Here is a 24,328-nt window from a genome sequence, read left to right on the forward strand (position 1 = left end):
CTTGATGTTCCTTCTTCAGCCATGATTGACGATTTCTTGATCCTCATCCCTGATGACATGCAAGGATGTGAACGATGATTGGTCGGGGTCTAAACTGTAGTGTCTCCAGTCTCCCGACCGTAACATGGCAAGAATTTATGACACTATGATTGTCTAATCTGTCATGGTAACCATCGTGAAAGACAAAGATATTGTGAAATCTGATCCTGGCACAAAAAGATGGCAGCTATGAAGATGCATGGTTTGTTTGTGAGATAGATAGAAAGCTAGATTGATAGATGGAGAAAGAGAGATTGCCCACCAAACTGGATTTTCAAATTGTGATGTTCAAACTGGCTCAGATTATTTTTCACTTACTCTATCATAATGTTCGTCCGTCGGCGTCAAAGATGACCATGACTTCAATTTGGTGGGTGGTGGTTGTGGGTCTGGAGGTGACCGATGAGACCAATCCAGGCTTTGAAGGTATGCCCACATGTCAAGTCAAGTTCAAGTCAAGTTTATTTGTACAGCGCTTTTAACAATAAACATTGTCGCAAAGCAGCTTTACAGAATTTGAACGACTTAAAACATGAGCTAATTTTATCCCTAATCTATCCCCAATGAGCAAGCCTGTGGCGACGGTGGCAAGGAAAAACTCCCTCAGACGACATGAGGAAGAAACCTCGAGAGGAACCAGACTCAAAAGGGAACCCATCCTCATTTGGGCAACAACAGACAGCCTGACTATAATATTAACAGTTTTAACAGGTATAACCCTCAACTGTCCTCATGGGGCCGTCCTTCACAGGAGTGGGGCGATAAAACTCCGACCAGACACAGGGCACCAGGATGGATCAAGCAGGTCCGAGGGGCAGAAGAGGCCAGCATCTCAATCCCAGGATCAACATGTAACTCAGAGGGACAGATGGGGGGGGAGAGAAAGAAAACACGTTGTTAGGTATGCCCTAAAAATGACAAGTATTAAATCTGTGTGGTAGGCTCGCAGAGACGAGAGTCTTTACATCAGGCATGACGCACAATGGCATGTTAATATGGTAAAAAATATATCATGACCTGCTCTGGCTGGATGCTTGATTGGGTGATGGGAGCACACTCCTCAGCAATGATGAGATGCAGATGGGACCCTTAGGCCTGGCCAAGACAATTCAGTTACATTTCACCGGGTCTGGGACATGCGACAGAACGTCTGACGGCCGATTCCCTGCAGGCTACGATAGCCAGTCGAGGTCCCCACCGTCTCCACCAAAAGATTTCCTGTTGACTCCATGTAACTCAGAGGGACAGATTTGGGGGGGGGAAGAGAAAGAAAACACAGGTGGTTAGGTATGCCCAATGTCACCTGAATAAGTAGGAACAGTATACATATTGCACCGAGTACAAGCAGGGACTCCGGCAACTAACTATGACAGCATAACTAAAAGGAGAGAGCCAGAAGGTAACACAGGCATGAGGGAGCCCCGGGACATAAAGCAGCCAGCCACTGCACCGTCAACAAACTCGAGTGAGCAAGCGAGTGGGGACTGACAGCATCCATACATCCCAGTTTACCAAAACACTCTATGTCTGAGGACCCTCCAGATCTACTCCTTTACCTCATAAACACCATTAACAAAAGGCTTGACTAAACAGATATGTTTTCAGCCTAGACTTAAATGCTGAGACTGTGTCTGATTCCCGAACATTACTTGGAAGGCTGTTCCATAACAGTGGGGCTTTGTAAGAAAAGGCTCTGCCCCCTGATGTAGCCTTCACTATACGAGGTACCAGCAGATAGCCTGCACCTTTTGATCTAAGTAGGCGTGGCGGGTCATAGAGGAGCAGAAGTTCACTCAGGTACTGTGGTGCGAGACCATTTAGTGCTTTAAAGGTCAATAGTAGTATTTTATAATCAATACGAAATTTGATTGGGAGCCAATGCAGTGTGGATAAGACAGGCGTGATGTGGTCATATTTTCTAGTTCTAGTAAGGACTCTTGCTGCGGCATTTTGAACTAACTGGAGCTTGTTTATGCACTTATTGGAACATCCAGACAGTAAGGCATTACAATAATCCAACCTGGAGGTAACAAAAGCATGGACTAGTTTTTCTGCATCATGCAATGACATTAAATTTCTTATCTTTGCAATATTTCTGAGATGAAAGAAAGCTATCCGGGTGATGTTATCAATGTGAGTTTCGAATGAAAGACTGGGGTCAATAATCACTCCGAGGTCTTTTACTGCTGCACGTGAAGAAACAGAAATGTCATCCAGAGTTACTGTGTAATCAGAAAACTTACTTCTAGCTGTATGTGGTCCTAGCACAAGTACTTCAGTCTTGTCAGAGTTAAGCAGAAGGAAATTTATAAGCATCCAGTGTCTAATGTCCTTAACACATTCCTCAATTTTATTAAGCTGGTGTCTCTCATCAGGTTTTGCAGAGACATACAACTGTGTGTCATCAGCATAACAGTGGAAACTAATACAATGTTTACGAATAATATCGCCCAAAGGTAACATATATAGAGAAAAAAGCAGTGGACCCAAGACAGAACCTTGTGGAACACCAAACTTTACCTCGGTACGTCTAGAAATATCACCATTTATATCGACATACTGATAACGATCAGTTAGATAAGACCTGAGCCAGGAGAGGGCCATTCCCTTAACTCCCACAACATTTTCTAGTCTATCCAGAAGAATGGAATGATCAATGGTATCAAATGCTGCACTAAGGTCAAGCAACACAAGTAGCGAGACACAGCCCTGATCAGACGCCAACAGTAGGTCGTTTACTACTTTAACCAGTGCTGTCTCTGTGCTATGATGAGGTCTAAATCCTGACTGATACATTTCATGGATGTTATTCCTATGTAAATATGAGCATAACTGCTGTGCCACAGCTTTTTCAAGGATCTTGGAGATAAAGGGGAGGTTTGATATTGGCCGATAATTGGACAGCTGACAGGGATCAAGGTCAGGTTTTTTAATCAGGGTACATGTCAACGTTTAATCAATAACATGTCAACGTTCCATGTGCCAAGGTTGAGTACCTTCATTATCTTTTTGTCGTATTTCGAGTGCTGAGTGGGATCCCCACCAGCCACAGTGTGCTGGCCAGGGTGAAGTGAAGCAGGCTATGTTTGGGGCACCTTTTCTAGCCCCTTCCTCCATGGAGGTGAGCAGAGCGAATCCTAAACAGGGCTGCTTAGACACTCAGGGGGTTGCCGAACTCCACTGCTGCTTCGCTCCAGCAGAGAGCGACCCTATGCCCTGGGCTGCCTGTGTGCAGGTTCGTGACTACGGCTTCCGGTGTTTCCATACCTGCTGCTTCGCTACTTGCCCATCGCCACAGGACTTGAATTTGAATTTTAAGTCATGACTTGCACGTGAATTGGATTAGAGTGAGGGAGAGTTGCACAGCCGTCAGCCTCACTCTCTCGTCCCAACCTAACTGGGTCCAGGGGCAAGACAGAATCAAGACAGCTGGAGCTCAGTCGGGATGTAGTGGATGGCCAACAGTGTTGTATGTGTTGCACTGTGCCCTGATCGTGCTCCAAAAACACTTTGCTGGGTCTGCCTTCCTGCCTGTTGAACCACCAGGTGGTGGTCTCCTCCACTGGCACAGTCTGTCGAGTCCAGTCTTCAGTTGTAACGCTGACCAGGCGGAGTGAGGGGTTGCTGGTGCTTGCTCAAGGCACCACCCCAGGCTAGTGGAGGGAAGGAGATGCCTTACTATTCCATTGCATGATGGTCAAGTTATTCTATAAGACAGTATTCAGTAAGTACCATGAAATTCATAAATGTATCGAGAGTGATGAAGATACATCTGGATCCAAAAACAGGATCTGTGTGGAAGGGGTTAAACAACGAACCATCTCCATTTAATAAACAATAGATTATGCTCATTTCCTAATATTCGGGCTTCTCAGAATTTGTCTATAAATCTAATTACAAATGTTTTGAGGGTTTGTTTTATTGAATGACACATCATGCATTTGATCTGTTTATACTATGGTTTGAACATGTAATGTTAGTAAAAACAAATCTGTTATTATGTCTGTTATAGCAGCTATAAACAGTTGTTCCCTCACCAGTCTCTCTTTATTCTCTCTCTAAAACACAGCTTGACACGTTACTTCAAAAAAAAAAGCATCAAACTCCTTGGCGGGTTTGAGTCACGAATTCACCAGCAAAAGATTTTTTAAGGCATGATGTGACAGCCAGCGGCAGAAAGCATAACAGAGTCCAAATGTTTTGATTTGTGTGTTCAGTGATACACTGGTCAGCTGTGTAACAGGGTTTGGGAATCCCCAAGGTGTCTCTGTCGTGCTTTGGGACACGTTCCAGCTAATGATAGCAGTGATGTGGTGAAAGTCATACTATGAATGATGAACTCTGAGAAATGAAAACAGATTTGGTTTCATCCTGATGCACTTTTCGGAAAACGAGTGAGAGATGAAAAAAAGGGGAAAAAAAACACCCAAAGACATTGCGAGCACAATTACGACCCAGTTTGTGTGGAAATCTGATGGGACTCTTAGAGTAATAAATCAGACATGAGGTCACTCAGACACGGACAAGCAGCCAATGAAACGTCGAAATGTTATGGAAAAACATTCGTGAAATTTGTGTGGGTGGAAAATGCTGTGTGTATTACTGGTAAAATATGGATTGATTTCTGCTTCAGGAAGGAATTGTTGTCTTTTTTGTATGAACCCAAGTTTATTATTCAGTTATTAATTTCAAAGCATATTGTTCAGTAATTACTATAAATGATTCAGTGTTTTGCAGGGTGTTCACTCAAGCTTCTACAGTGCTGGACATGACTGGACAGGCAAACAGGAGAGCCATCAAATCAACAACCAAAGCCCAGAGAAAGCCACCAGGTTTGGATCAAGAAGGCGGATCCGTGAGTGAATGCTGCTGGGACACAACCTGGGGTCTGATCAATCCCAGCTGTGTTACCTGGGAGAGGGTGTCTGATGTCGAAAGACCTGAAACACCCGATGACCCCAGGGTACATCAATGACAATACGTCCCAGCATATCCATGAGACGTATCTTTCATCTTCAGTCATTACTATAAATGACTCAGTAATTACAATAAATTATTCAATAATTACAATAAATGACTCAGCAATTACTATAAATGATTCAGTAATTATTAAAAATGATTCAGCAATTACTATGAATGACTCAGTAATCACTATGAATGATTGGTCTATTATCTATGCAAGTACATCTGCTGATGCTTCTGGACACATCTTCAGTGATGTTCCTGGAATCATCGGGTGTTTTGGGTCTTTCAACATCATACACCCTCATCCAGGCGACCCAGCTGAGGCTGATCAGACCCCAACTTGTGTCCAGATGGCTAATCTAGCTATTCTGCCCCCATGGATCTCCTCTCTTAAGCCACAGCCATCTTGAGGCTTTTTTTGCCGCTTCGGTGGTGTCGCAGATGGCCCTTCTCTTTCTCACTCCATCGATGCCCAACAAACTGAAGGCTCTGGACAGGGATCGGGCTGCAAAGCCCCTGCATCCGACCTCTACTGGGAGACACCTTACTCTCCATCCAGCTTGACGACACCCGTTAACCAGTCCCTCATACTTGGCGAGCTTTCTTTCAAAGGCCTCTTCCAAGCGGTCTTCCCAAGGGACTGTTAGCTCCAACAGAACCACTTGTTTGGTAGACTCAGACAGTAGAACAATATCTGGTCTTAAGGTGGTGGTCACAATGTGGTCGGGGAACTTCAGTTGCTGCTCAAGGTCAACCAACAACTGCCAGTCCCTCGCAGAGGACAGGATGCCTGCAGATGTTTTTGCAGCTGGTTTTGGCTGCTCTCCAGCTCTGATGAAGGTAATGGCTTACTTGGAGGGGTGGGAACTTGGCTCATTTGACTCCTGCGGCGATGGCTCCAGCGATGGCCTTCAAAACCTGGTCATGCCTCCACCTGTACCTTCCCTCTCCCAGTGCCTTTGAGCAGCTGCTCAGAATGTGTTCTTGGGTTCCACGCTTGGAGCATATTGGACATGCTGGTGACTCCACTTTGCCCCAAATGTATAGATTTGATGGGCTGAGAAGCACATCATAAACTGCCTGGATGAGAAACTTGATCCTCTGTGGCTCACCCTTCCACAACTTTGCCCATGTCACCTTCCTCTCAAGCGCGTTCTCCCATCTTGTCCAGGCACCCTGTTGCCTCATTCCAACTGTCCTGCAAAATCTCTCCTCAACTGCTGCTTTCACCTCCTCCTGGACTAGGCGGTGCCTTTCCTTCCCCTTCGTGGTGTCCATATGAGGAGTTGAAAAGGAGCCCAGTCCAGCCCTTCCTCTTGTCACCACTCCCACCAGTCTGTTGTGATGCAATCTAGACTCTGCTTGTCGAACAGCCTCCTCTGCCTTCTACTTCCGGCCAATCCTCACTTCAATCCCAACTTTTGCCACCTTTGGATCCCTTGAGTCTCTGTATTGCAACACTTCCCTGGCTCTCATCACCTTGAAGTCCTCTTCCAAGGAATTGAGTGTATTCAAGTAATTATTTGAGTAATTATTATAAATGATTCAGTAATTACAATAAATGACTCAGCAATTACTATAAATGACTCAGTAATTACAATAAATGACTCAGTAATTACAATAAGTGATTCAGCAATTACAATAAATGACTCAGAAGTTAGTATAAATGACTCAGCAATTACAATAAATGATTCAGTAATTACAATAAATGACTCAGCAATTACTATAAATGATTCAGTAATTATTATACATGACTCAACAATGACTAGGAATGATTCATCAATTATTATAAATGACTCAGTACTTACTATAAATGATTCAGTGTCAACTATGAATGATTCAGCAATTACAATAAATGACTCAGTCATTACTATAAATGACTCAGTAATTACAATAAATTATTCATTAATTACAATAAATGACTCAGTAATTTCTATGAATGATTCAGTAATTACTATAAATAACTCAGTAATTACTATAAATAGCTCAGTAGTTACTATCAATGATTCATCAATTATTATACATGATTCAGTAATTACGATAAATTATTCAGTAATTACTATAAATAACTCAGTAATGACTATGAATGATTCATCAAGGGCAGGGGGGGTCAGTGTCATTGGTCAAAATAACATTTTCCATTATTACTCAAAAACGGTTGCTGATAGACAGATGTTTACTATAAATGAGCACATAGGAACTCCCATGTGACCTTTCATTTGGCACCATGATCTTTGACCTTCTGTTACCTTGAAAGGTCAAACTCAAGGTCATGGGTTTTCAAAGGGCTATTACTTTAAAATGGTTAATGATAGCCAGATGTTTACCATTATCAATAGTGCCATATGGGCTTTCAGATGCCGCCATGCGCCAGTTTCCGCAATGTTAGGAGATCTCCTAACATTTTTTAGGATGCTATTTCTCCCTCAGTTTTCAACCAATCATCACCAAATTTCACATGAAGAATACCTCTGGGCGGAATTACATTGCTACGACTTTTGGTGCTGATCTGGATCATTGAATTGGAATGAAAACAGGCTTTTTTTTCAATCACTTATAACTCTGTCAATTTTCATGATTTTTTCAATCAATTTTTCTGAAATTTTATTTTGTTCAGAACGGCAGGGTGCAACGTTTCCTTGACCTTCAATTGACAAACATCAGTTAGCACAAATTACTGTGACTTTAGTCACAGTCTCTATCTAATTTATGTACCTCGTCCATCATAAAGGTCACTGCGAATGAGCTGTTACTATAGAAATGATAAGAATGCATGAACTCATTTTTCACAAAAATAAATAAATAAATAAATAAATAAATAAATAAAATGTAGTCTATTGTGGGGTGTATTTTAGAAATTAATATATTTTTTGAATATTTGTAAAAGCATAATGCAGTGAACAGTGTGGGAAAAATATACACTCAGAGATCTTTGTGAATTTTTCTCCCTTTTTTTCTGAATGTGGTCATTAATATGGTGCAATTTTGAAAATGGCTCGGAGACTAAAAACGCCAGGTGGTAATGATGGACTATTTTCAGAGTAAAATGGTGATGCTGATGGCACTTTAGAAACAGGAACAGGTTCATGATGACCCTTCTGGAAAATAATAATAATCATTATGATAATAATCATGAGAATAAAAACAGGACAGTGACAGAGGCAGGGTTGTCAGGACTGACCACATGCAACCAGTACAGACCAGTTTGGACCAGTAGGTTGAAACTATTTTTCCAGTCAGGGAGAGAAAAAATGAAATGAAACGTAATGCAATGTTTTCTGTTTTCTGATGAAGTTGTTTTCTGGCTAAAATCTGTGACAGTCAGTTAAAGTGCGACGGTTGTGTATTGAATGACTAGTAATATCTCATCTCATCTCATTATCTGTAGCCGCTTTATCCTGTTCTACAGGGTCGCAGGCAAGCTGGAGCCTATCCCAGCTGATTACGGGCGAAAGGCGGGGTACACCCTGGACAAGTCGCCAGGCCATACTAATAATAACTCCTTGGAGTGAATTCGTGTGTGTGTGTGTGTGTGTGTGTGTGTCCAGCTAATCTGAGGCACCACATGAGGAATGACTCAACGACACTGGTGTTTTATTATGGATCAGCTGAAACCAAGCTGTGCTGCGAGCTCGGTGTAGATTCAGGTTGGGATTACTACATCCCAAACATGAGCTGCACCGTCTCCTCATGTGTTCTGTGTATTTCTCTCGCCTGAAGTGAAAATCTAGGCTTCTTCTGGATGCTTGACTGTTGGACACACACACACACACACACACACACACACACACACACACACACACACACACACACACACACACACACACACAACTCCAGCTCAAGCCAAGCATCCTGTGTGAAATTTCTCCATTTGTTTTGCTTCCACCTTGTTGTTTATCATTTCTCTCCTTTCTCCTTCTTCTTATTCTTCTTCTCCTTCTTCTCATTCTCCTTCTTCTCCTTTTCCTCTTTCTTCTTCTCCTTCTCCTCCTTCTCCTTCTTCTCTTCCTTCTCCTTTTCCTCCTCCTTCTCCTCCTTCTTCTTCTCCTCTTTCTCCTCCTCCTCCTGCTTCTTCTTCTCCTTGTCCTCCTCCTCCTCCTTCTTCATCTCTTCCTCCTCTTCACGCTCATGTGTTTAACATCATAATCATGAACGGGTGTGTTAGAGGACATGGTTCTCATGCACTGTAACTTGTAAAGTTTGTGTGAACACCGAGTCTAAAGGGGGTCGAAACCATGTTAAGATCCAAGTCCAGACCGAGTTCAGACCAAATCTGTTTTTGAGTCCAAGACTAAACTGGAAAATTATTTTTACAAACTTTCTGTAGAACCCAAAACTGTATTTAGTGAGCTTGAGAAAGACTGGACCGGACCGGACAGTCCTCAAGTCCTACAGTCTGAGTGGATAATAAACACCTCGAGAATTTCAGAAGTGTGTTGTTGTTGTTGCTTTTTTAATTAATGACAAAATAGTTTAGACAATATGGAAATTCAAAAATTAATATCCCAATATATCTGAATTTACCATACTGTATACGTACACCATACAGCCAAAACTATGTGCACCCCGGACTAGGGCTTAATGATCTATCGTTTTCGACCGAAAATCGCGTTCTCAGACAACACGATTTTGGGATTGTCAAAGCCGCGGTTTTTCTCAGTGCTCCTAAACTGACCCATGTTTTGTTTCGTCAATAAATTGTCCTCATTTTTTACACTAAAGACAAAAACATTACATCTGTGTGTTCAGGAGAGCCTTGTGGCACTCAATGTGAAAGAATTTTGTGAATATCTCCTTCCGTTTTCGTGTAAATCCCCGTTGTTTGGAGGGAGCGCTCTGAGGGAAAACTGCCCTTTCTGTGTCTCTGCTCGCAGCGCGCGGGTGGGGGAGGGGATGCTCGCTCTCACACACACACACACACACACACACACACACACACACACACACACACACACACACACACAGGAGGGAGGGAATGCTCGCTCTCACACACACACAGGAGGGAGGGGCTGCTCGCTCTCACACACACACACACACACACACACACACACACACACACACACACACACACACACACACACAGGAGGGAGGGGCTGCTCGCTCTCACACACACACACAGGAGGGAGGGGCTGCTCGCTCTCATACACACACACACACACACAGGAGAGAGGGGCTGCTTGCTCTCACACACACACACAGGAGAGAGGGGCTGCTTGCTCTCACACACACACACAGGAGGGAGGGGCTGCTTGCTCTCACACACACACACAGGAGGGAGGGGCTGCTCACTCTCAGAGAGACACAGGCTTGTAGCCTCATGGCAAATCACACATTCACACAGTACAGCTCAGCTCCTGCAATAGCGACTGCTGCGCACACTGCATCACTCTCACAATTTCCCACAGGGGAACTGTTGGCTCTAGTTATAATTTATAATGCTTATGTATATTCTTTTACAAAAGTGCAATATTTTGATGCTGCTGAGCCATTGATCAACCTTTTTTTATGTCTGATATGTTGTAGATGGGAAAAGTAAAAGAAGCAAAAGTTTACTTAAGAAAGATGGCTCTCTTTTTATTTTTATTTTAAGTTATTGTAACTTGTTCCTCAGGCACTCAATGTTAATAAACAGGCCTACATTTGAAATCTGTTGACCTCAGTTTTCATTCTTGCATTAGCTTTATGGAATTCATTGTATTAATTAATTTGCACTGAAACTCGATTTAAAGAAAAAAAAATCGTGGTTGAAATCGAAATCGCAATATCTGCCAGAAAAATCGCAATTCAATTTTTTCTTAAAATCATTCAGCCCTACCCCGGACCATGACTTGCGTATGTGGTTCTTCGTCAAACAGTCCCACACTGTATATCATGTCTTTGTATTCTGTAGCATTACAGTTTCCCTTCACTGGAACTAACAGGTCCAAACGTGGTCCAGCATGATGACGATGCCCCTGAGCACAAAGTACAAGAGCTCCATGAAGACACGGTGTGTGAAGGTTGGAGTGAAGAACTCGAGTGTCCTGCACAGAGCCCTGACCGACTGAACTCAACCCAACTGAACACCTTTGGAATGACCTGGGACTGGAACTGGAGCCTCGTCAACCTCAACATCTGAACACCAGGGTCTGATCTCACGAATGCTGTTGTAGATGAACTGAAGGAACATAAATTTACACAGCCACGCCCCAAAATCTAGTGGAAACAAAGAAGAGAAGAGAAGAGAAGAGAAGAGAAGAGAAGAGAAGAGAAGAGAAGAGAAGAGAAGAGAAGAGAAGAGAAGAATGGAGCTTATTATAAGAGAACCGGGGGAATAAATCTGGAACAGGACGTTCAGTGAGGACATAAGGGTATGTTGGAAAGGAGTGCACATACCTTTGGCCAACACAGTACACTGAAAAAAGTAACCTATAGAATTAACCAAATAAATCTGAGGTAACAATTTGCATTGACTTGTTTGGGGTAGATTTAATTCCATATATTGAGTATAAAATAACTGAAATAAAAAGCTATGAAATACTTAAATAAATTGGGTAAAATTTACCTCACATTTATGTACGGTATCTATTCAACAGCCACTTTCTCATTGAAATTGGGTAAAATTATCTCTTGTTTGCTAGTAGGTAATACCTGATAATTACTAATCAAAGGTAATTAATATCACTTAGTAACCATTACTTATTCAGAGAAGGTAAGATGTACCCCCCAAAAAAAGACTTTCAGATGGTTCATCATCTCAATGTTTTTAATCCATAAAATCATCAAAAAAAACCCCCACAGAATAAAGTGCAGTACAACAGCTTCACACAACATTTCAAGTAATGAACCTGTTTTATAACTCACTAACTAACAGCCGGAGAGAGGAAGATGGCGGTCCGAGAGTTCCCTGTCCCGCTCACTCAAACGTGTGGTCTGACGCATGCGCAATCTGGAGCACAGGACTCACGGCTTTGGGTCGATTTTACCGGATTTTTCCATGTAACGGTTGTTACTGTTAGGTAGCATATGCATAATTTACCCATTACTTTATAATTCCTTGGCTGACTGCAATAATCGAGTAAATTTTATCTGGTTTGCATAGATTATATTTACCCCTCTCCAAAATCACTTCTTACAGTGCACAGTGTATTGATATTCACCGCACTGTTTTAGACTGTAATGAGGTTAAAAGTTCACATGTGGGTGATTTCCTTTTCTTTCTCTCTGCCAACTTTATTCATCTTTAATAATTCCACAGTGATGATGTTTATAAAGTAAAAAGCACAGACGGGATACAGACAAACCATATACACTGAATTCATAAACATCATGTAGTGCTCTCTCTCTCTCTCTCTCTCTCTCTCTCTCTCTCTCTCTCTCTCTCACTCATTCCCAAACTCTCTCTCCCCATTTCTGTCTTGCTATTTCCCAAACTCTCTCTCTCTCCATTTCCATCTCTCTCTTTACATCTCTCTCTCGCTCATTCCTAAACTCTCTCTCTCTCATTCCCAAACTCTCTCTCTCTCCATCTCTCTCTTGCTCATTCCTAAACTCTCTCTCTCTTGCTCATTCCCAAACTCTCTCTCTCTCCATCTCTCTCTCGCTCATTCCTAAACTCTCTCTCTCCATTTCTCTCTCGCTCATTCCCAAACTCTCTCTCTGTCCCTGTTTCCTTCTCTTTCTCTATATCTCTCTCACTTATTCCCAAACTCTCTCTCTCTCTATTGCTCATTCCCAAACTCTCTCTCTCTCTGTCCCTGCCTCCATCTCTCTCTCTAAATCTCTCTCTCGCTCATTCCCAAACTCTCTCTCTACATCTCTCTCTCTCTCTCGCTCATTCCCAAACTCTCTCTCTCCCTGTTTCCATCTCTCTCTCTACATCTCTCTCTTGTTCATTCCCAAACTCTCTCTCTCTGTCCCTGTCTCATCTCTCTCTCTACATCTCTCTCGCTCATTCCTAAACTCTCTCTCTCTCTCCCTGTCTCCATCTCTCTCTCTCTCTGTCTCTCTCACTCATTCCCAAACTCACACACTCTCTCTCCATCTCTCTCTCTCATTCCCAAACACACTCTCTCTCTCCATCTCTCTCGCTCATTCCCAAACTCTCTCTCTCCCCATCTCGCTCGCTCACTCCCAAACTCTCTCTCTCCATTTCCATCTCTCTTTACATCTCTCTCTTGCTCATTCCCAAACTCTCTCTCTGTCCCTGTCTCCATCTCTCTCTCTCCATCTCTCTCTCTCATTCCCAAACTCTCTCTACATCTCTCTCTCTCTCTCATTCCCAAACTCTCTCTCGCTCATTCGCCAACTCTCTCTCTCTACATCTCTCTCGCTCCTTCCCAAACTCACACACTCTCTCTCTACAATCTCTCTCTCGCTCATTCCCACTCTCTCTCTCCATCTCTCTCTCACTCATTCCCAAACTCTCTCTCATTCCCAAACTCTCTCTCTACATCTCTCTCTTGCTCATTCCCAAACTCTCTCTCTCTACATCTCTCTCTCGCTCATTCCCAAACTCTCTCTCTCCCTGTTTCCATCTCTCTCTCTACATCTCTCTCTTGTTCATTCCCAAACTCTCTCTCTGTACCTGTCTCCATCTCTCTCTCCATCTCTCTCGCTCACTCCCAAACTCTCTCTCTCCTGTCTCCATCCCTCTCTCTCTCTACATCTCTCTCGCTCCTTCCCAAACTCACACACTCACACACTCATTCCCACTCTCTCTCTCCATCTCTCTCTCGCTCATTCCCAAACTCTCTCTCTCTACATCTCTCTCTCGCTCATTCCCAAACTCTCTCTCTCTACATCTCTCTCTCGCTCATTCCCAAACTCTCTCTCTCTACATCTCTCTCTCTCTCGCTCATTCCCAAACTCTCTCTCTCCCTGTTTCCATCTCTCTCTCTACATCTCTCTTGTTCATTCCCAAACTCTCTCTCTCTGTACCTGTCTCCATCTCTCTCTCTACATCTCTCTCTTGTTCATTCCCAAACTCTCTCTCTCTACATCTCTCTCTCTCGCTCATTCCCAAACTCTCTCTCTCCCTGTTTCCATCTCTCTCTCTACATCTCTCTCTTGTTCATTCTCAAACTCTCTCTCTCTACATCTCTCTCTCTCGCTCATTCCCAAACTCTCTCTCTCCCTGTTTCCATCTCTCTCTCTACATCTCTCTCTTGTTCATTCTCAAACTCTCTCTCTCTACATCTCTCTCTCTCTCGCTCATTCCCAAACTCTCTCTCTCCCTGTTTCCATCTCTCTCTCTACATCTCTCTCTTGTTCATTCCCAAACTCTCTCTCTCTGTACCTGTCTCCATCTCTCTCTCCATCTCTCTCGCTCACTCCCAAACTCTCTCTCTCTCTCCTGTCTCCATCCCTCTCTCTCTCTACATCTCTCTCGCTCCTTCCCAAACTCACACACTCACACACTCATTCCCACTCTCTCTCTCCATCTCTCTCTTGCTCATTCCCAAACTCTCTCTCTCTACATCTCTCTCTCGCTCCTTCCCAAACTCACACTCTCTCTCTACATCTCTCTCTCTCTCTGCGCGCGCACTGAAGCACCTCGGTACAGAGTTTAGTACACGCCCCCTTTACCCACGCACGCACACGCGCACCCGTCCAGGCTTGAAGACGCTCCACAGACCGCGCGCGCGCTCACTCCGGATTCCAGAGCCTGGGACTTCACCGATTACAGCAAGACGGAAATCCACACCATCACTCATCCCCCAGACTGTCTGAGTCCTGCCTGCTCCCGACGCGCCGGGTCCCTCACTCCCACTCCCACTCACTCCCACTCCCGGCCGGGATTATGCGCTCGGTTTGACGGGTTTGGCGCGCGCGCTTGAATGAATCGCCGGACCTGGGGAGAGAGCGCGAGAGCGTCCGGGCGAATTCATCTTCATCATCATCATCATCATGTAGGTCTCTCTCTCTCTCTCTCTCTCTCTCTCTCTCTCTGTGTGTGTGTGTGTGTGTGTGCGCGCGCGCGTGCATTGATAGACTGGAATGTGCAACACATATTGTACAGCACGAGTTTCTACAGCACGGAATGTTCTTCCCGAGCAGAATAAACACCTCCAGTGCTGAATGATCATATCACAGATACTGTTACCTTCACATCTCAACACCTGCAACACCTTCACACGTATCAACACCTACTAACATCTCAACACCTGCAACACCTTCACACTTAACACCTACTAACATCTCAACACCTGCAACACCTTCATACTTATCAAAATCTACTAACATCTCAACACCTGCAACACCTTCATACTTATCAAAATCTACTAACATCTCAACACCTGCAACACCTTCACACTTATCAACACCTACTAACATCTCAACACCTGCAACACCTTCACACTTATCAACACCTACTAACATCTCAACACCTGCAACACCTTCATACTTATCAACACCTACTAACATCTCAACACCTTCACACTTATTAACACCTACTAACATCTCAACACCTGCAACACCTTCACACTTATCAACATCTACTAACATCTCAACACCTGCAACACCTTCACACTTATTAACACCTACTAACATCTCAACACCTGCAACACCTTCATACTTATCAACACCTACTAACATCTCAACACCTTCACACTTATTAACACCTACTAAAATCTCAACACCTGCAACACCTTCACACTTATCAACATCTACTAACATCTCAACACCTGCAACACCTTCACACTTATTAACACCTACTAACATCTCAACACCTGCAACACCTTCACACTTATCAACACCTACTAACATCTCAACACCTGCAACACCTTCACACTTATCAACACCTACTAACATCTCAACACCTGCAACACCTTCATACTTATCAACACCTACTAACATCTCAACACCTTCACACTTATTAACACCTACTAACATCTCAACACCTGCAACACCTTTACACTTATTAACACCTACTATCACCTCAACATCTTCTAACACCTCAACACTTACTAACACCTACAACACCTACTAACACCTTCACACCTACTAACACCTACTAACACCAAAACCTATTAACACCTCAAAACCTACTAACACCTATAACCTACTAACACCTACACATTTACTAACACTTACTAACATCTCAACACCTGCAACACCTTCACACTTACTAACACCTACTAACATCTCAACACCTGCAACACCTTCACACTTACTAACACCTACTAACACCTCAACACCTACTAACACCTCAGCACTTACTAACACCTCAACACCTACTAACACCTATTAACACCTCAACACCTACTAACACCTACTAACACCTCAACACTTAGTAACATCTCAACACCTACTAACACCTCAACACTTAACACCTTCACACTTACTAACACCTCAGCACCTACTAACACCTCAGCACCTACTAACACCTACAACCTACTAAGACCTCAATACCTACTAACACCTACAACCTACTAACAACTGCACACTTACTAACACCTACTAACACCTCAACACCTACTGACACCTCAACACCTACTAACACCTCAACATTTACTAACACCTACAATACCTACTAACACCTACTAACACCTCAACATCTCAACACTTACTAACACCTACAACACCTGCAACACCTTCACACTTATTAACACCTACTATCACCTCAACACCTTCTAACACCTCAACACTTACTAACACCTACAACACCTACTAACACCTTCACACCTACTAACACCTACTAACACCAAAACCTATTAACACCTCAAAACCTACTAACACCTATAACCTACTAACACCTACACATTTACTAACACTTACTAACATCTCAACACCTGCAACACCTTCACACTTACTAACACCTACTAACATCTCAACACCTGCAACACGTTCACACTTACTAACACCTACTAACATCTCAACACCTGCAACACCTTCACACTTACTAACACCTACTAACACCTCAACACTTACTAACACCTCAAAACCTACTAACACCTCAACACTTACTAACACCAAAACCTATTAACACCTCAACAACTACTAACACCTACTAACACCTCAACACCTACTAACACCTACAACCTACTAACACCTACTAACACCTCAACACCTGCTAACACCAAAACCTATTAACACCTCAACAACTACTAACACCTACTAACACCTCAACACCTACTAACACCTACAACCTACTAACACCTACTAACACCTCAACACCTGCTAACACCTACAACCTACAAACACCTACACACTTACTAACACCTACTAACACCTACAACCTACTAACACCTACACACTTACTAACACCTCAACACCTACTAACACCTACTAACACCTACACACTTACTAACACCTACTAACACCTACAACCTACTAACACCTACACACTTACTAACACCTACTAACACCTACAACCTACTAACACCTACACACTTACTAACACCTCAACACCTACTAACACCTACTAACACCTACAACCTACTAACACCTACACACTTACTAACACCTACTAACACCTACAACCTACTAACACCTACACACTTACTAACACCTACTAACACCTACAACCTACTAACACCTACACACTTACTAACACCTCAACACCTACTAACACCTACTAACACCTACAACCTATTAACACCTCAACACCTGGAGTAGAATTAAAACCTGCAGTATAGAAATGACTCCTAACGAGTTGCATGAACAAGTCCAGTAGAATGATTAACTCCTCCTGAGTAAAGTGTAGAAGTGTCTCTTACACTTGGTGTTGCATTAACACCCAGACTGCAGTTAACACCTACAGCATACAGTAGGAGTGTTACATTAACATTAACAGTGTTCCATTAACACCTAGAATGTAGAACAAACACCTCATAGTGTTGGATTAACTTTAACACCTGATCACGTACACGTGTCCTTCCTTTCCATCAGCGCATGAACACCAGGAGCACAGGAGGAGCTGTCCGAGCATCGCAGCTGAATTAACACTGAGTCCCTCTGAGAGTGTTGTGTTAAAACCTGAAGTATTGAATTTTTTATTTCAATATTTATTTATTTGTGTCCAGTTGGACCCAATATGTGTGAAGTCACCTTTTTTTTAAGCGTTACATTAACAACGTGTGTGTGTGTGTGTTTGTTGTTCATCATTCAGTGTTTATTCCTGTGATCATCCGCAGTGGGTTGGAAAGATTCCTCTTTGTTATCACGTGTTTATTTTTGTTGTGTTATATCGACCAGATCCATTGTGAAGCCTTTTTTTGTGAGGACGGCAGTCCTTACATTTTCCGAGACGCTAAAGAACTGCAGGGTTTTAGCGTTTAATTTTTCTTCACACACAAGTCCTACTAATCAAACTGGATCTTCAGTTGAAATATGTAAGCTATGTATTTTTGGAATAACCAAACTGATATCAGAGGCAGAGAATTAAGCACAGAGCAGTTTCTTGGTGATGTGGGTAAAAAAAAAACCCAACAACAACACAAAATAGAAAGTAGATTTCTACTCAGGTGTTCAAGAGGACAAACTGGATAGCTGATAGATGGCACCACTGCTTGGGTGTCGTCTTGGGTCTGTTCAGCGATTGCTTTGTGAGCCTCCTCCACTGAATCACAACACTGACTAACGCTGCATTGAAAGCAAGTGAAATCTGTGCAGTGGGTGTTTTGGACCTCACACTTTCACTCACTCGCTCTCTCACAGCGTCAGTCTCATTCTCTCGTTCTTTCTGTCTTTTCACAGAACTAAACCAGCCAACGTCAAACACTTCGCTTCTCCACTCACATCCTTCCTTCATTCCCGGACTCCCTCCATCTCCTGCTATACATGGAGCCAGGGGGGGTATGGAGCCAGGTAGAAGATCCCCTCATGGGGAGCTTTAACACATCGGAATTCAAATTCGGAACGCCTTTGACTCCGGTAATGTCGAGGACGATGGACAATCAGTCACACAGCATGTTGAATCAGACCATGCCATTTTTCAGCAGCAGCATGGTGATGACAGCAGCCATCTCGGCGATCGTGTTTGTCGTCGGAATCATCGGCAATACGCTGGCCATCTACGTGGTGCTGCGGTACGTCAAGATGAAGACTGTGACCAACATCTACATTCTGAACCTGGCCGTGGCTGATGAGCTCTACATCCTGAGCCTGCCGTTCATGAGCACGCAGAACGTCCTTTCGTACTGGCCGTTTGGATCCTTCCTGTGCCGTGTGGTCATGACGATAGATTCGCTCAACCAGTTCACGAGCGTCTTCTGCCTCACGGTGATGAGCATTGATCGGTACCTGGCCGTCGTTCATCCTCTCCGCTCCAGCAGGTGGCGCCAACCTCGTGTGGCTAAAGTGGTAAGCACTGCAGTGTGGGCCATATCGTTCATTGTGGTGCTGCCGGTGGTGATCTTCTCCGACGTTCAGGACAGCTTCAATTCCTGCAACATGAGCTGGCCAGAGCCACACGCCGTTTGGCCAGTGGCGTTCATCCTCTACACGTCGGTGCTTGGCTTCTTTGCACCTTTGCTCGTGATATGCGTGTGCTACGTGCTCATCGTGGTGCGGGTGAAGGCTTCAGGAGCACGGACTGGATTGGGGAGGCGCCGCCGCTCCGAGCGCAAGGTAACACGCATGGTGGTGGTCATCGTGGTGGCATTTGTGCTCTGCTGGCTGCCCTTCTATACGATCAACATCATCAACCTCATATTCCACCTACCCGAGAACAGCGTCACGGTGGGCGTCTACTTCTTCCCAGTCAGCCTCACGTACGCCAACAGCTGCGCCAACCCAGTACTCTACGGCTTCCTGTCTGATAACTTTAGGCAGAGTTTCCGGAAGGTGCTGTGTTTGTGCAGGGCCAATGGCATAGAGGACGGGGAGCCGAGCGTGCCACGCACTGACAGGACAAGCGCAGTCGATGGCTTCCTTCCAGTGAGGAGCGACCACTTCAACGGGCATGTGCAGAACTGCCAGGTACTCACACTCACACACACAAACAGTGTGCCCAAGTGGGTGGAGCTTCAGGGAAACTTGATACAACCAATCACCTACTTGATCATTTTTCTATCACAACGTTATTTTCTTCTCACTTTTTTGGCTGAGAACAAAATACTCATCTCATTATCTCTAGCCGCTTTATCCTGTCCTACAGGGTCGCAGGCAAGCTGGAGCCTATTCCAGCTGACTACGGGCGAAAGGCAGGGTACACCCTGGACAAGTCGCCAGGTCATCACAGGGCTGACACATAGACACAGACAACCATTCACACTTACGGTCAATTTAGAGTCACCAGTTAACCTACCCTGCATGTCTTTGGACTGTGGGGGAAACCGGAGCACCCGGAGGAAACCCACGGGGAGAACATGCAAACTCCACACAGAAAGGCCCTCGCCGGCCATGGGACTCGAACCTGGACCTTCTTGCTGTGAGGCGACAGCGCTAACCACTACACCACCGTGCCACCCCTAGAACAAAATGCTAATTTTATTTACACAATATTATTAGTTTGGCAAAAGTAGATCAGCTGCCTAGCTTCCTAGCTATACCGCTAACCATATCCAGCTAAGTAGCTAGCTAATATTACCTGCACCGCTCCATGAATAGCTCTCTAACATCAACTAGCCAAATGTGCTAGCTAAATTATTGTATTGTGTAATTCAACTCATGTTCATTAGCAAGCTATCTAACATTATCTGTGAAAAAAACCAGATAGCTTTTCGAGTTTTCCAAGCAAGTTAAATCAACCGTTTTAGAAAACAGTCTCTGAGTTTGTCTGCTTCGCTATCAAGCTAGCTAGCAGCTAAAAAGTAGCTAGCTGTTACTTATGCTAACCATTTTGCAATATAGGTTGCTAAATTTGGTAGCAGCTTAGCTAATGTTGTGGAATGTTAAGTAAACCAGTAGCCAGGTTTGCTAGCAAGTTAGATAACGCTATTATGCTGTACATATCAGCTAACTTTGATGTCACATGATGAAGACTAATCGGCTAATCAGATCTAACCGAAGCTGTGTGTGTGTGGATGAAGGGGTATCGAACTCAGAACGTACATGTAGGAATAGTGAGTGTATGCAGACATAGTCACTGTGTGTGTACGTGTGTGTGTGCGCACGTGTGCATGTGTCCCTTAAACAGATAACACGCCCTTGTTTAAAGCTGTTGCCTTATCTTGATGGCCCTTTGAAGACTAACTCGTTTGACGTCAGAAGAACTCGAGCGTGTGTGTCCATAACATCACTGTATGTGTATACGGTGTGGAGATTATGTATCTAAGATGCGTGTGTGTGTAATGTATACTCAATGTCCACTTTATTAAGAACACCTGTACACCCGAAGCTATCTAATCGGCCAATCGTGTTGCAGCAGCGCGATGCATAAAATCATACAGATCAAGAGCTTCGGTTAATGTTGACAATGTTCAAACATCAGAATGAAGATAATTTTTCCTTCATTCTGATGTTCGATGTGAACGTTAACCGAACCTGTGATTCCGTGAATCCGCGTGATTTTGTGCGCTGTCCTGCTGCCACATGATTGGCTGACGAGAGAACTGCATGAATCTGTAGGTGTACATGTGTTCCTAATTCCGAATCAAGTGGACAGTGAGTATTTTTAGCAGATATTATACGGTTGTGCAAAGATATGAAGTTTATCTTTGAGTGTTTCATGAGTGAGTGAAGTGAACATGAAGACAAGCTTCATACTGTATCTTTGCACCACCGTGTAATGTTCTTCGTATTATATGGGTACGTCCACAAAAAACAAAACAAAAACGCAAGTTAATGAAAATAATTTTAATTTTGAACTGGCTCGACATTTTGACAGCACAGCGGGGTAGTGACGTGATCGGAGTGAAATATCAGGAAACATTATCCATACAGGACACTTTTTCAATGGAATAAAATCATGCGCTCTATTCCCTTCTAGTGGGTTTCATTCATTTGGTCTTATAGCATGCAATATTGTTAGCATATCGCTTATCCTACGTGCATTACATGACTCTGTCCAGTGGAGAATGAGCATTGAATATGGTTTACGATATTGCATGGTTGTCTATGGAATCAATTTTGTGCCAAAATGTTCATACAATACTTTTGAAATATCAAACAAAAACGACAAATCAAAATACAAAAAAACAAAAAAAGTCAATTTTTTTTAGACTGGCAAACTAATTATTCGTGTAATCGTGCAAAATATCAGTCTATTACTCTTCAGAAACCTTTTATTTTTGTTCCGCGTCTTTCTCAGTTTTGTTTGACGTAATTTATTTTGGTTGCGATTCCAGCTTTCTCGTTTGCCGCTCCCTGACTTTTTGCTCATGGGCGGGCTGTCCAGGAATGCATTCCCATTGGGTAACTTGTGTTTGACTGACAGCTACGCTCAGCCATTCCCTACTCGGATTCTGGCGGACTGTTTGGCGAGTGACCGATCCATTGACGGTAAACAAGGATCGAGTGGACTTCAGTGGCGACTATGATACTGAATTAATTCAACAAAGTGTAAATTCAATATCATAGTCGCCACTGAAGTCCACTCGACCCTTGTTTACAGTCAATGGATCGGTCACTCGTCAAACAGTCCGCCAGAATCCGAGTAGGAAATGGCCGCAACAGCTTCCGGGGGAATGGCTGAGCGTAGCTGTCAGTCAAACACAAGTTAGCCAATGGGAATGCATTCCTGGACAGCCCACCCACATGGGAAGTTTGTGCCAAAACTGCAAGCAAAAAGTCAGGGAGCGCAAACGAGAAAGCTGGAATCGCAACCAAAATAAATTACGCCAAACAAAACTGAGAAAGATGCAGAACAAAAATAAAAGGTTTCTGAAGAGTAATAGACTGATATTTTGCACGATTACACGAATAATTTGTTTGCCAGTCTAAAAAAAAATGGACTTTTTTTGTTTTTTTTGTAGTTTGATTTGTCGTTTTTGTTTGATATTTCAAAAGTATTGTATGAACATTTTGGCACAAAATTGATTCCATAGTTGTCAAGACAACATGACGTCACACTTCAGAGATGTAAAACTTCCGCACTAGCGAGTGAGCGACTGGGACAATTTGTAAACAAACATGGCTGCCAGGTTTGCTTCATGAAATATAGAAGATTTTGAGAGAATTTTGAAAGAGAAAGCTGCACTGAACGCCCGAAAGGAATGTGTATGGAAAATAATAATAATATTGGCTGGCTTTTTTTCGTGTTATATCAGATATATTCCATTCAGTTACTCGTCTTCGACTCGTTCAGTATCATGCACACTGAATGGAATATATCTGATCTACCACTCAATGCCAGCCAATATTATTTAAATATGTCCCTTAGATCCGTGATGTATTTCGCTTGAAGAATGCAAGTTTTTCAACACGAGAAGATAAACTTCATATCTTCAAACCAACGTGTGAGTTTCTTTTTATTATATCGACACATTCACAAAAAAAAAAGTCCTCAAATTTATCAAAACAACGACTTCATCGATTTCCTCATGAGCGACATATAGAGAATTATGCCACGGTTTGGTTCTCCATGTCCCGGATGGAGCTCGGATGAAAAATACGAGTGGCGAATTTCCCAGTAAAACACTCATGTCTACATATATATATATATATATATATATATATATATATATATATATATAATCTCATTATCTCTAGCCGCTTTATCCTGTTCTACAGGGTCGCAGGCAAGCTGGAGCCTATCCCAGCTGACTATGGGCGAAAGGCGGGGTACACCCTGGACAAGTCGCCAGGTCATCGCAGGGCTGACACATAGACACAGACAACCATTCACACTCACATTCACACCTATGGTCAATTTAGAGTCACCAGTTAACCTAACCTGCATGTCTTTGGACTGTGGGGGAAACCGGAGCACCCGGAGGAAACCCACGCGGACACGGGGAGAACATGCAAACTCCACACAGAAAGGCCCTCGCCGGCCCTGGGGCTCGAACCCAGGACCTTCTTGCTGTGAGGCGACAGCGCTAACCACTACACCACCATGCCGCCCATATATATATATATATATATATATATATATATATATATATATATATATATATGTGTGTATGTATGTATATATTAGTGCATCTCAAAAAATTAGAATACCATGAAAAAGTTCCTTTTTTTCATAATTTAATTCAAAAAGGTAAACTTTCATATATTCTATATTCATTACATGTAAAGTGAAATATTTAAAGCCTTTTTTGTTTTAATTTTGATGATTATGGCTTATAGCTGGGCGGCACGGTGGTGTAGTGGTTAGCGCCATTGCCTCACAGCAAGAAGATGCGGGTTTGAGCCCCGTGGCCGGCGAGGGCCTTTCTGTACGGAGTTTGCATGTTCTCTGCGTGGGTTTCCTCCGGGTGCTCCGGTTTCCCCCACAGTCCAAAGACATGCAGGTTAG

The 24,328-nt window shown here is 43.3% G+C and overlaps 1 protein-coding gene across 1 annotated transcript in view; it reads left to right on the forward strand.

Annotated features, from left to right (window-relative positions):
• The first annotated feature begins 14,604 nt into the window (after positions 1-14,604).
• LOC132866382 (somatostatin receptor type 5) overlaps positions 14,605-24,328 on the forward strand; it is a 57,232-nt gene continuing 47,508 nt past the window's right edge. The window contains exons 1-2 of the mRNA XM_060899136.1: positions 14,605-14,894; positions 18,682-19,905. Of these exons, the coding sequence (XP_060755119.1) occupies positions 18,766-19,905 (1,140 nt within the window). The 5' untranslated portion in view covers positions 14,605-14,894; positions 18,682-18,765. The remainder of the gene's footprint in view (positions 14,895-18,681; positions 19,906-24,328) is intronic.

This window comes from Neoarius graeffei, chromosome 18 (genome assembly GCF_027579695.1).
Source record: "Neoarius graeffei isolate fNeoGra1 chromosome 18, fNeoGra1.pri, whole genome shotgun sequence".
Taxonomy (NCBI): Eukaryota; Metazoa; Chordata; class Actinopteri; order Siluriformes; family Ariidae; genus Neoarius; species Neoarius graeffei.